The following is a 15,243-nucleotide window of genomic DNA, read 5'->3' on the forward strand; positions in this document are numbered from 1 at the left end:
CCAGTGGAGAGCAATAGTCCTTCAACCTCTATATGTGTCCCCATTAAGTTTCTGAGCAGCCTAGTATTCAAGTCAATTCAATGAATATGCATTAAGCACACAGCATAAGTCCAAGGCATGGTACTACATGATGAAGATAAAAAAAGTCCAAAATAGATCCTGCCCTCAAAGAACTTAATTTCTACTGAGGAAGTAAAATATTTTCACAGATAGATACAAGGTAATTTCAGTAGGAAGACAGCAGTAACAACAGGGTTTAGGGGCTTCTCAGAGGAGATGATAAAAGCGTGAGTGTAATCTTAATTATTACATTTCCATCACTTTTTATTTCTCAACCATGGGAAACTTTTCTAGGCCCTTGGCTACTGCTATTTTAAAATTAAATAGCCCTATACACAAGGAAGTTTTAGTGCCCCAGTTTAGTAGGACTGGGGGGGATCTTGGGAACAATTACATCAATTCCAGCTAATCACCGTTATTTTGTTCTTCCCTGGAAAAAGGAAGGGACACAATCTTATGATTGAGGTGGGCATCTCATGTTCTTTCTCCCAAAGCTGAATTATCCCCCATTATCTGAATAACAATTTAACCTCCAGACAATAGAGTTGAATCAATGAAGAATTGGATGGATGAGTAGTACTGTATTCTAAAACTCCAGGTAGTAGGAAGTATAATGTCACCTTCCTCTCCCACATGGTTGTGGAAGGGAAAACATGGGCCAAAGGGTAAAAAGAACTCTTTATTTAAAATGAAGACCACTTAATTATAAAGTAAAGACTACTTAATTACTATCAACTCTGAAAACAAACATACTGATAAAACTAGGTATTTTTCAAAAGTTAAGCAAATATAAATATTCTTTAGCTATAACATCATGTATAATCATTTTAATAATAAATGTAATTGTCAGGCATAGGACACATGCCTGAAATCTCTGCTACCAGGGAGGTTGAAACTGGTAGATCTCCTGAACTGAGTAATTCTGAGCTGGAGTAGGCTAAGTGGATTGGATAACTGGACTAATATGTATCTGGGGTTTGAACTCAGATCTTCCTGACTCTAGACCCAGGACCGTATCCACTGTGCCACCTAGCCACCTCATAAGAATATTTAAATAAGTATGGTATATACTTGTCTGTAAGTACAAAAAGTCTTCACTGTTGGTTGCCCCATTATGCATTGTTTTGTTAAATTTCTTGTCTTTTCATGTGGCTGGGAGACTCTTCCTGCCATTGGGTTCACCCCTAACTCACCTAGATTCTTATTCTCCCTCCTCCCACCTCCAGTGGGGAGCAAAAAGCTTGAGGGCACAAACAGAGCCCCTGAAGAGAGGGAGGGAAAGCTGATGAAGGTTTTTCCACTCTTCATATTCAACAGATATCAATTGAGTTCAACAGGAAGAATCTTTCTCATGATGAATTATCAGATATTTCCATTTCTATCTGTGGTTTTCATTCCAGTACTGTTCCGGTGATCAGGCTGCGGCAGGCACTGATGCAGAACACGTACAACAATTCTATAACCTTCTGACAGCTTCTATAGATGTATCCAGGAGCTGGGCTGAAAAAATTCCAGGATTTACAGATCTCCCTAAAGAAGATCAGACTTTACTAATAGAATCTGCCTTTTTGGAGCTGTTTGTACTCAGACTTTCCATCAGGTAATGACTTCTATTACTTGTCTATCATCCTTCTACCATAAATTCACATACTTGAATGTCCTGAGAGCTTTCACATTTTTAGAAAGATTTAAAGCTGGCTCTATTGGTAATTGAGCCAGGGACACAGTTATTTTCTCAAGTAACTCTGAATGAATGAAACTCATACATGAAAGAAAAGTTTCTCACCTATTTCCTAAGCAATATTTTAATATAAATAACATAATATATTATACATTATAATATGTGATTAAAATGTTATATATTACAATATATTGTATGATATTGTACAATAATATAAGCAATAGATTCACTGCATTAAGAAACTGAATAATTCTTTCAAGATTCTAGAGTACCATGTAACAAGTTACAGTTTTCAATACAACTCATAGTACACATGCTACTTAGTGGCCTGACAGGGGTTAATACAATTATTCAAAGTCAACTCAACAAATCTTTATAAAGCAATTTCTATGTGCAAGGCATTTTACTCCCAGAAAATATTTGAATATTCTGACTCAGTATTTATACTCAATATAATTAAGTTAGAGATATTAATGTATCATGCCCAGTAAAAGTAATCTGCAGATACTAATGAAGAAAAGGAAACATTTTCAATTGTTCAGAGCCTTAAATTGTCCTTCCAGTACAATTCTAAATGTAATATATCTTTTAAAATTTCTTCCTTTTTGTCTTTCATTCATTGTCTTGAAAGTGTTTTCAGAAGGCTGTTCACCAATATCTTACCATAGAAAGTAACAAATCTTGCTTCCCATTCATTTTATACCTTAAAGAGGTTTTGTTTGTTTTTTTAATGGTATTTTATACCATCTGAAAGGTTTCTTGGTCACTCTTTTTTAAAAAAGGTTTTTATTTTTTTGTTTTTTGGATGTTGTTTTTTTTAACATGAGAACTGGGTTAGGTTAAATAACATTAAGCAAAACAAGGCACAACCACCATTCTCATTAATATGTCACATGGTGGCTTATAAAGTTCTTTTCACATAAAAGCTCTGGGAGCTAAGTAGTGTAAATATCACCATCATTGCTCTTGTTTGGAAATAATGCTGGATCTGGAATCAGAGTCACTGAGTTCAAATCCTATCATCACTACCTATATAACCTTATGTATTAACTTGGGCAAGTCACTACCTCAGTTTCTTCTTCTATAAAACAAGAAGATTAGATTAAATTACCTCTAACATCCTTGGCAACTTTCAGTCTATGATCCTATTCCCATTTTACAAACAAGACAACTGAAAGATAATGATTTGCCAGTGTTTATATAGATAATACATATCTGAACCCATTTTTCCTAATTTTGATTGCTTTTTTCACTATATGAGACACTCACTGATAGAAAAGCAGTAAGGTAAACCAGAAAGATATTTTTAAAAATGAAGGGAGAGGGGCAGCTAGGTAGCACAATGGATAGAGCACCGGCCCTGGAGTCAGGAGTACCTGAGTTCAAATCTGGCCTCAGACACTTAACACTTACTAGCTGTGTGATCCTGGGCAAGTCACTTAACCCCAGTTGCCTCACTAAAAAAAAAAAAAAATATGAAGGGAGGAAAAAGCATGCACACAAAAATTAAACTGAGGATACTAATAGGTGAAGTGAAAGGCATCCTTAGAAAGGTAGTCCTTGGAATCAGGGCAACAAGTTTCAGTCTTGCCTGTGACACATACTAGCTTTGTGACTATAGATAGTTCCACTGACTTCTCAGTGATCCAAGCAGCTCTCAAACACCGTACAGAAGAATTCTTGGTCTGCATTTTGGAAGCAACTTTCACAATGGGAGTTCCCTATAATTTTCAAATAAGATAATATTTGTAAAGCTCTTAGCACAAGGTCTGACACAGTAGGTGTTATATATTTATTCCCTTTACCTTCCATACATTTTTTCAATTGCAGATCTGAACCATAAAAAATAATACTGTTTAAATATTATAAATATGGGTAAAAGAAAGGTATTGGATATAAGGATAAGAGAAGACATTATTATATGAGGACAATTTTTTAATCAGAAAAAAAAAGAGAGAACAGGATAAAAATGGAAATACACATAGTAATAGAAAAGAGCCAAAACAGATCGAGGCAGCACCACTCTGAAAAGCATAGAAGGAGAAGAAAAGGAATTTTATAAGCAATTTTTTGGTGTAAGATTATATTCTGGCACTTATATTGACTTTATTTTTTATAGTCAATTTATATGCATTTACATATTTTTAGTATCCATAATATAATGTCTTTATTTTGGGCCTTTTTTTGAGAAGCAGGAAGAAGCAAGTATAATTACAACTTTTGAATCATTTCATAAATTTCATGGCACTACACACTATTTTTCAATAAGTCATAAGGGGGACCTCAGAGGTGGTCTAAGTTGAGCCCTCTAATTTTACAGATGAGGAAACTGAGGCTCAGAAAGTTTAAATAACTTTCCCAAAGTTCTCACAAATAATATTTTAGTGAATACTTACAAAATGTTTAGTGAGTGAAATTTTTCTTTTTCTTTATCTCTTTGGGCCAACCCTAATCCATTTGTATTTAGGCAATAGCAATTGCCAGAGGCAATGTGGTATACTGTGGTGATCCTGGGATATGGAATTAGAAGACATGGGTTTGCATCAGAATGCTGACACTAGCTGCGTGATTATGGGCAAGCTTACAATGGTTCTTGACCCCTCTTCTGTAAAACAAAAGGTGGTGAAGGTGGGGGGAGGGATAATAATAATATTTTAACTACCTACCCCCACAAGATTGTTGTGGGAAAAGCACTTTGTAAATGTGATCAAGTATACCAGTTAACTGGGGACTTTAAATTTCTACCAAGGATGTTGAAGATTTATTCTGAGTAAAAATTAGCATAATGTTAAACATGAGTGCTTGAATGTGCTGGACATATTAGATTCTAAATGATGCTTTATGAATATCTGAGTTAATATATTTTATGATAATGTGCATATTTGTAAAATACTCCTGAATTACTTTTAATTTCAGATCTAACACAGCTGAAGATAAGTTTGTATTCTGCAATGGACTTGTGCTTCATAGACTTCAGTGCCTTCGTGGATTTGGGGAATGGCTCGACTCAATTAAAGACTTTTCCTTAAACTTACAGAGCCTTAACCTCGACATCCCCGCCTTAGCATGCTTATCAGCTCTCAGTATGATTACAGGTACATATTTTCTTATTAAGTTTAAGTTCTTTGATTCTGCTTTTTTTTGGTGTTTTCCATGTCACAGAGAGTTCATCTGGTGGAAATGTGAATTTACTTAGTACTCGGATGTAGATTGTTAAAAATTTGAGTTAATCTTTGGATTTTCAAACAAATAGCATTTCTGCCTTTTAATTTTACTGTCCACAAACTTCACTCTCTAGTAAACTGTCTACCCTCCCTACCACACACACGTTTTAGGATGGGGGAAGGTTTGAATAGATGTGATTTCTTTTAAATATGTCATATCTTTCAATTCTACAAATCCTTATTAAACACCACTTATACTTGGGGGAAATGAGAAGTTTAGATAAGACAGGATCCCTGCATTAATGAAAAATATAGTCAAATAGAGAAATACAATATATAGAAATATATGTAATACAAAATAATGGGACTTGGAATTGAACATGTTGACACTGAGATGCTGGGTGGACATTCAGGAGTATATGTGCTATACTAGGCAATTCCAGATACTGGTTCAGAACTCAAGGTCTATAGCTGTAGATGGAGACTTCATTTCTGTTGACAGAATACTTGAAGTAAAAGAAGAGAATGGAAGTGACAGAGAGAGAAGATAAGAGGGCTAAAAGCAGAACTTAGAGAAATGCATACCTTAAATGATCATAAAAAGCAGAAAAGATAAGTATTCAGAGTGGCAAGAGGATCAGAAGAGTGTGGTACCTCAAAAACAAGGGAAGGAGAGAATATCCAAAGGGTGTACATAGTCAGAAGTGTCAGATGCTACAATGAGGTGAAGGAGGATGAAGAATGAATAAAAGCCATTGGTAAAATTTGAGATATCTATTTCAATAAAGTGGTGAGAGTGGAAATTATAAAATTAAAGGGAAAAGTGGAGTGGATAAGGAGGATTAGAGGCATTGAAGTGTAGACAACCTTTTTTAAAAGTTTAGCAATGAAAGGGAAAAGAAAAATGGCATAGTAAGTGAATAGGAATAGAAAAACCAACAGAAGATCTTTTTTTAAAAAGGATTTTGGAGACCTGAGCATATTTGCTGACAGATTTAGAAAGATTAAAGATATATGTGTGAGAGAGGAGATGATTGCTAGAGCAAGTCAGTCAATCAATAGTCAATAAAAATTTATTAGGTGCCTAGTATGTGCTTGGTACTTTGATAAGCTCTTGGGATACAAAAAGAGGCAAAAGACAGTCCTTGCCCTCAAGGAGCTCACAAACTAATGGGAAAGACAAGAAGCAAACAAACGTACAAATAAATTATGTACGAGATAAATAAGAAATAATTAAAAGAGGGAATGCACTAGAATTAAGAAATATGGGGAAAGTTTCCTATAGTAAATGGGATTTTAGTTGGGACTTAAAGGAAGCCAGGGAAGGGAGTAGGCAGTGATGAACAGGGAGCCCATTCCAAGCATGAGGGGCAGCCAGAGAAAATGCCAGGAGCCAAGAGATGGAGTGTCTTGTTTGTAAAATAAGAGTCCAATGTCACTGGATTATGGGGTGGGAAATAAAGTGTAAGAAGAGTGAGAAGGTAGGAGAGGGTTAGGTTATGAAGGGCTTTGAATGCCAAATAGTGAGCTCTTTAAGCAGAAGCTGGAGAATATCTAGTCAAGGATGTTGTAGATAGATTCCTGTTCAGGTGTGCATTAAACTACATGACCTCAGAGGCTTCTTTCAACTCTGATAGTCTCTGTGGACAATGGGAAAGCAATAGAAGGCTGCCAAGCACCAGTGAGGCACTAGCTGAGTTTATGCTCCATACATGTAGAATAGATGAAATGTGTTTAATTTCATGACTTCCTGCAGTAATACTCAGCAATGTGGGAGCAGAAACAGAAGAATTCAGTAGTGGGGGTTATTCAGCAGTAAGAATAAGCAATTTGGGAATGGCAGAAAATCTAAAGGAGAAAACAGGGAATTTAAGGTTGGTGATTCATTCATGTGTCAAACAATGAAATAGAGGGAATAGAGGCAAGTGAAAAATCAGAGTGGAGATAAGGACTGGGGGGGTGTAGTAAAGGGACAGGCCAAAAGCTGGAGATGTTATTAAGGGAAAAGAGCAGGTTTAGGGTTAAGTGAGGGAGAGAGATGAGAAGATAGGAGGTCATAGGATGCAGAACTGGAAGTCAGAGTATGGAATTTAAACATTAAGGATCTTAGAGATGAAGCCAGTTCCCAGAGATTGGGGGAATCTAAGATGTTTGTGATGTATTGCTGAAGAGGAATAGAGGAGGTTGTTGGGGTTGAGAAATTATGTGACCATACTGTTAGAAGGGTCATCAATATGATTATTAAAGTCCCTGAACATTATGTCTGCCAGGTACTAAAGTCAGTAAGGAAGTTGTGAAAAATGACCTGAAGGTCAGTAGACAATGACAGCAATTATAGGGAGAGAGTGATTAGTTCTCATGGATTCCAAAGAGGGAAATATTATTTACAAAAGAAGATAAAGGACTGGTTTGGAAATGGCAGTGGAGAGAAAGAAATAATTCAATCCAGTCCTACCCGGGCCCCTTTTCCTACCCTAGAAATCAGAGGAGAAGAGAAAGAATGGCCTCCAAAGTCAAGGCTTGAAAGGAAAGAAAGCCAGGTTTTAATTAAGGAAAAGAAATAGGAAACATTTTGGAGGAAATTTTCAAGGATATAGAAGAATTTGATCATAGAGATGGGTGATGTGTTGACATGGAACTTGGGAAAAACAAGGCTGATCCTTTTTCATATTAATGAGGGAATTCACCATAATCGTAGTTTTCAAACTTTTTAGGTCCCCAAACCAGTTTCACAGAACAAAATCTCCCACAGATTGTGTATACTATCCATTCTTATTTGGCACTGCCAAAATCTTAATCTAAATTAATGGGAACTCTGGTGTTGGTTTTCATAATACATAGACAAGGTGATGTATACTTTTATATATTCTTTTGTTTGTTTGTTTTTTGTTTTGGTGAGGCAATTAGGGTTAAGTGACTTGCCCAGGGCCACACAGCTAGTAAGTGTTAAGTGTCTGAGGCCGGATTTGAACTCAGGTCCTCCTGAATCCAGGGCCAGTGCTTTTATCCACTGCGCCACCTAGCTGCCCCATGATGTATACTTTTAAAATTAAATATGATTAGTAAGGTATTAATACCTCATTCAGGAAACAACAACAGAAATATAATATTGTGAACATTAAGCCTGTAAGAGACCAGTCTATAGACCATCCAAACGGGCATTTATGGACTTCAAATAGGGAAAACCACTGGACTAGAGAAATTAGCCACATGGCTTTCTGTTCACTTCTTAAGTAGAGTTTTACTGGCATTTCAACCATATTGGTTGAGCTGGAATTTCAGTAGTATTTTCCTAGTCTTGTAGAATATAAGGCTCCAAGAACACTTAACAAAAGAGTACAGAACTAGGAATAGAAAATGGTCTTCAAAATAGTAAAATAAACCATTAAGACAAGTGATTCTCAAAGATTATTTGTGCTTTTAAAAATGTTAAAGACAGAAATTAATTGTTACCCAAATTATTAATTTCTGAATTGGCTATTTTAATTGACTTTTTTTTTTTTGCAGGGCAATAAGGCTTAAGTGATTTGCCCAAGGTCACACAGCTAGTAAATGTCAAGTGTCTGAGGCTGGATTTGAACTCAGGTCCTTCTGAATCCAGGGCCAGTGCTTTATCCACTGCACCACCTACCTGCCCCTAAGAATTAATGATTCTAAGATATTTGCTGCCCTTGTATGGCCATTCCCACTGTTTTACCCTAGTTCTGCTCATCAGCAGATGAGCAAAATGCAAGGATGTTGACCCAGTTTTCCTTTAAGATAAGGAAAAATAGTTATTTAAGTAATAGTTTCAACAAAGAGAAAAAATGGAACTACAAGAAAGTACTGAGATTCTTAAAACACTCGATTTTTAATATTAATATTATTATCAATGTGAATGTGGAAAATGGATTTGAGTGAAATCTATTTAATTTTAAAATGTAGGGGCAGCTAGGTGGTGAAGTGGATAAAACACTGGCCCTGGATTCAGGAGGACCTGAGTTCAAATCTGACCTCAGACGCTTGACACTTATTAGCTGTGTGAACCTGCGCAAGTCACTTAACCCTCATTGCCCCACAAAAAAATGTATTTACTAATAAATATACATATTCAGAAATTTTAACCTATTCCTAAGTAATAGGAGCATATCACTCCTGTTTGGATATAAGGAGGCATTTTTTTTCTTATACTTTTTCCCAGGTCCAAAGCAGAGATCAAAATTTATCTAATCACACCTGGACTATATGGAATCATAGAATTTTGGAGCTGGAAGGAACTTTAGAGATAATCTATTACAACCAGGCCAAGAGGCCTAAGGTGTCACACAGCTCACTGCTGACAAAATGGGACTAGAATCAAGGTGTCCTAACTTTTACTTCATTATTTGTTCCATGCCAAACAGAACCTTTAAGGTCAAAGTCATGGAGGTCTCATTAAGGATTTTAAGATTTTTAGACTAATTATGTGAACTCAAAATAATTTTTAAAAGTAGAAGCTCTTACAATGCAAAAAAAAATAGAAGTTCCTTGTAAAATAAGAGTTTAATATTCCACCAAAACTTTTAAAAGACTTTGGAAAATTCTTACTGATTTTGTTAACTGTTGTAGTATGATTGATTAGTCTTTTATGTATCAGTCCAAATATTTACTCTGATTGACCTATACAATATAGGCATATACAATTATATAAAGAAATATGATAGACAACTCCTTAATCCTTTAAGTTTCAACCTAATTTTTAATATCTACTTTTAAAAATTATTTGAGAATGACCATAGTATTTTACATGAATCTAGAAGACAAAAAGTCTTCAAGTTGAAACCTACAAAGTAAAGGCTATAGGAAATTCAAATAACAATTGATTATGGACTTGAATATACTTATATTTCAAACTTTCCTGTTTAATTGGTTTGTAGGAGAGTTATATAAAATATATATGAATATTTGAATGTGGTTATAAATTCACATCACATATACTCTCTTTACCCATCATCCAAAACAAAACCAATATCTGCTAGTTGAGTCAAAATACTACGCATGAAATAAAACCAAATATTAAGACTTAAATATATACATATATGCATTAAAATTAAAGACCCACATTATCTGGTATATAATTAATAGTTACAAGTGGTGAGGAGGTAGATTTTGCCTCAACATAAAGGAAGTAGTTTTTAACAGTTAATTACCCTAAGTTGGCATGGACCACCTTATGAGTTAGTGAGCCCCCTGTCACTGGGAGTGCTAGAGAGGAATCATGCAACCATCTATTAGGAATATCAAGGTGGAGTCCTGCACTGGATGTGAGTCTGAAGTATATGGCCTCAAAAGTGCCTTCCAGTGCTAAGAGTATATGATCCAATGGTTTTAATTCATTTTAATTCATGATTTAAACATTCTTATGAGATATATGTTTTTAATAGCTAGATTGTTCAATATTAAAATAGTGATTAATTAGATTGTAGGCTCTTTGAAAGCAGGGTCTTTTCAGTCTAGTGGAGAGGGATATAATACACACAAGCAGATAATTGTGATACAGCAAACCAGAGATCAAAACAGTACTCCGGGAAAATTTTGGTGGGGAAGGATCACTTGTGAGAGAGATCAAGGAAAGCTTAATGGTGGAAGTGGCACATGGAGGCTTAAAGGAAGAAAAAAACTGAATAAGGAGAAAAAAAGAAACAAGTTTCAGGCTTAGAGCAGAAGTGAGAACTAGGTGACTGTTGAAGTAGTCATCTTAGATCCGAGTTCATAAAGGGTATAGTCTGAAATAAATCTGGAAATATAGACTAGAGCCAGATTGTGCCATTTTTCATTCTTGTATTGCTGACATTTAGCACAATTCCTTCCAACTACTAGACATTTAATAACTATGTGATGAATTGAATTGAAAATCCATACTTTGTAAGCAGAGTGCAAAAAAATTAGGAGCATGTTTTATTACAGAATAGTCATTTTAGACTAGCTTATATACTCACAATAGAATTTCAAAATTATTTTCAAATTTTTATTCCAATACAATTCAACAAATACATTTTAGCCCCAGCAATGGGCAAGAGACAATTCTAGGTGCTGCATGGGATACAAAGATGCATAAGATACATTCCTTATCCTGAAGGAACTTATACTTTAGTAAAGAGGATAAATATGTGAATAATAATCAAGGAATAATACAGGTCTAATAAGAAAGTTATTAATAATAAGAATCATAACATAACATAGTAGTACAGTTCTGTTCTCAGGGGGGAAAATCCTGTCAAATAAGCATAAGCATTATACCTATTTTGTAGAAGGGAAACCAGGTCTCAAGTTAAATGACATCCATAAAAAGTCAGAGAAATAGAACTTTCAGAGTTGTGCAATGTCACAAAAACCAAGAAACGAGAGGATAAAGAATGAAATGATGGCAGTGTTGCAGAAAGGTCAAGAATGATGAGGACTAAGAAAAATCCTTTGGATTTGGAGATGAGAAGACCAGTCAGGTAGTTGGAGAAGAATTTGGATTGCAAGGGGTTGGGTAGTTGAGTGCATAGGAAGAATGCAGGAAGAAAATATAGTCTACTCTTTCAAGTTTGGCTATGAAGAATAAGACACAGGAGAAAAAGGTCAAATACGAGGTAATTTTGTTTTTGTTTTTAATATAACTGAGATCTCATAATGTAAGCATTGAAAAGGAAGGAGCATAGAAATAGAAACTGAAGATGTAAGAGAAAAGGAATGATTGATGGAGTAAAAGCCCCGGAGGAGGTAGGTGGGATTGTGATCAAAGGCTCATGGAGGAGTTAGCATTTATAAGGAAGGACAGAGCATTTATAAGGAAGGAAAATGAGTATGATTCTATAGAAAAATTTGAAAGTGGACAGGAGAGAGACTGAGCAAGCTCATATCAGATGGCCTCTGTCTTCTTAGTAATGTAGCAGGTGAGATTATTTGTTCAGGGGTAGGGTTAGGGGATTGAGAAGAATGAGAAAGGTTTATTTGGAACAGCTTTACAGGGAATGAAAAAAAGGGTCAATAAAAGGATTTCTAAACAGACCGACCTACACCCCTCCCCCAAACCCCAGGATAAACAGCATGAATCTTTCTCCCCAACCTTATTGGTGCTACATTTTATCTCTGAAACCATTTAACAGAGCATCAAGGAAAGGGCCCTTTAACTAAAATGCCAGTGCTTTAGGTTTTTAAGAAGTCTCTGAGAAGGCTATAAAATATAGTAAATCTTCAGCATTTTCTATTTCTTGCTGGAAGCTAGACACAGTTCTAGATTTATTATATTTTAACTCTTTTAAAAAGATAAGCAATAGACTCAGCATATAATCAAAATAACAAAGGATGGTTGAGGTGTCTTTGGTTCCTAATAAGAGTGTCTCATGAATTCCTTGTGGAATTTCAGGCCTAACACTGATAGAGATGGCAGTGAGTATTGATCTCCACTTGAATTCACTGAATAAATAATGGTTGCCATAGTTATTGAGCTTTCACAACTGGTAGGGAAGCAGGGAAAACTCCCAAACACCTTCTGTGAGTTTGGCTATAAGAAGGTTCAATTACAGAATTTCATTATCAATTTGTACCCTAAAATAGGCCTCAAATATTGCTTAGTTTCTTTATGTTAATAATTAACATGAATTGTATTAAAGAGAAGGGGAGCATTGTGTAATAAGGAAATTGTCACTGAATGTTGGTTATTTTATTATATGAAAAAATTGATCCCTAGGTTATTGTTAACCTTTTTGAACTAATTTTACATATCCTCTTATTTATGGAATTGGAATTTTATGTTAATGATATGTCAGTTTACTTTGTTCAGTATGAAAATCACTGGACTTTAATTCAGGAAATCTAAGTTCAAAACCCCTGAGAAAGATTAAATAACTTGCCCAGAATCACATAAATAATTTAAACACATCAATCTGATTCCAAAGCCAGCACTCTATTGCTTCAACTAGATTACCTCTAAAGTTTCTTCCACCTCTTAATCCCATAATCATTTTAAAAGAACATAGCTGGGGCAGCTAGATGGTGCAGTGGATAGAGCACCGGCCCTGGTTCAAATCCGACCTCAGACACTTAACACTTACTAGCTGTGTGACCCTGGGCAAGTCACTTAACCCCAATTGCCCTGCAAAAAAAAAAAAAAAAAAGAACATAGAACCTTTTAGCCTAAAGTATATGAAGATCATTTTTTGGATATTTCTGAATCAAAGACTCAGTGACTAAAGGACTAGAACCAAATGAAATAGACTGGCTGCCCTTGGGTATGTTACCAGTACTTGCTACCTGTTGGTTTTGCAGGGTCAGTAAAATCAAGGAAAGAAAAATTTGTTCCAGAATTGTTTGTAAATTGAGAGCCTAACTACTCCTGGAGATGAAAGCTTTGTGGGTTAAAATCTAATAAAATTCCTCTAGCAATTCTTAGAGAAAATATGCTTAGAATTTATACATATCGTTTAACCAAGTCTAGCCTTTTGGGAGATTGAGTCCCAAGGACCCTCATTTTAATCAAATCTTTGCCTAAATTAATCTCTCTGAAATTTCCCATACATACCTAATTTCACCAAATGTATCCACTCTACACGGTAAAAGCCAAGAGAACATTTTGAGAAAAAAAATGTCTGGATAATTTATTTAATTTTCTGGCTGACTTTTGCTCTGGAGAAATTCCTTTTGCATCCAGAAAGAAGAATAAATGTGATGCTTGAATAAAATATAGAACTCAAAGTTTTTACCATTTGCAGGAATTCTTAGAATGTGCATTAAGAATTCTTATTGCAGATGTTGTAGTATTAAAGATATGAAAACTTTGACTTCAAAAATCGGGGCAAAAACCGATTCAAAATTATAGCCTGCTTTCAATCAATCGGTAAGCATTTATTAAGTGTTTACTATGGGACAGATATTAAACTAAATGTTGAAAATACAAAAACAGAATGAAACTGCCTCTGCCCTAAAGGAACTTGAATTCTCTTAGAGAGACAACGGGTAAATAGATAAAAAAAACATAAATACAAGACAATTTGGGGGTGGGGGAGGACTGGGGACTAGCTAATGGATTTTTTTTTAATTCTGTAAAAGTTATTGACGAATCATTCTAACAGGGGCTGCCAAAATGTGTACTCTTCTTTTCCAAATACCATAAGGAGGCTGCCCCTGTAGATTCTATCCATCACTATCAAAGGAAGATTGGGCGATTGTGGGGGAGGGTGTGCTAAGGACAGTATTAGGCACATAGGAGGTGCTTAATAAATGTTTATTGATTGGCAGAATGGTTGATCTTATCAACCTAGGCTACCTCAGAAATATCTAATTCTATTCAAGAGTTTAGGCAACGACAGGTGTTCTGGCCCTCCAGGTTTCACCATCCCTGTAAAGCTGGGCGGTTTTTAGGTGTTTCCTAAGCCATTTAAAAGATTAGGAAAGTTTACTGTAGAATAGACCAGAGCCCCTAAAGGTACCTCAAAACCTCTAGTGGTGACCCCCTCCTCCCCCCATCTGCCTGCCAACTAAATAAAAATTCTTCCTCCTGTCTCCTTAATCTGTACTCAGGATGGCTTCAAACTTCTAGGGTCTAATTTTAGCCTGACTAAAACCTCTAAACCATATCTTAGTGAACACACAAAACCTGCAGTTCCCATGCTTTCCTCTAACAGGTAGGGTAGTGGGAGCTTTAGATGGTAAATGGAAAGCAAAACTTTCAAATGCCTAGGTAAAGCAGACAGGACCTTGAATATGCCTCACCATTTAGGTTCTTCAAAGTCGTCTGAAGAAAATGATATATAGTTAGCTAAGTTCTATTAATTACAGAACAATAGAATCTGGAATAAGAAATATAGATGGTGCCAAGGTTTGACCCTTGATAGTCTGAGTGCAATGTTCAGGCATTATTTTATGCTTATTACTACAGGCATCTCCCAACTGAAATGTTGGCTATGTTCTAAAAGTTTATTTCTAGGTTGGTTTCAGAGAATATAGGAACAATATTCATAATGATGATGATGATTGTAATAATAGCTAGCAATTATATAGTACCTACCATGTGCCAGGTACTGTACTAAGTGCTCTATAAATATCTTATTTGATCCTTACAACAATCCTAAGAGATAAGTGTTGTTATTATTATTCCCATTTCACAATTGTGGAAGCTGAAGCAAGCAGAGGTTAAATGATTTATCAAAGGTTACACAGCTATTAAATGTCAGAGACCAGATTTGAGCCCAGGTCTTCCTATGTCTAAGCATAGTGCTCTATCCACTGTGCCTCCTAGCTGTCTATAAATGTGTTCTAAATGGTGGTTTCTGGATGATCTCATAAAAAAGTCTGTTTGACCCATAGTGTGCTTAAAATATAGAACAGGCAACA

General features: G+C 35.5%; 1 protein-coding gene across 1 annotated transcript in view; it reads left to right on the forward strand.

Moving 5' to 3' along the window:
• Nucleotides 1-15,243, forward strand: part of NR4A3 (nuclear receptor subfamily 4 group A member 3) — a 35,129-nt gene that overhangs the window by 17,781 nt on the left and 2,105 nt on the right. Inside the window, 2 exon segments of the mRNA XM_043977646.1 lie at nt 1,461-1,660; nt 4,658-4,836. Coding sequence (XP_043833581.1) covers nt 1,461-1,660; nt 4,658-4,836 — 379 coding nt within the window.

The sequence above is a fragment of the Dromiciops gliroides genome, chromosome 1, assembly GCF_019393635.1.
Source record: "Dromiciops gliroides isolate mDroGli1 chromosome 1, mDroGli1.pri, whole genome shotgun sequence".
Lineage (NCBI taxonomy): Eukaryota > Metazoa > Chordata > Mammalia > Microbiotheria > Microbiotheriidae > Dromiciops > Dromiciops gliroides.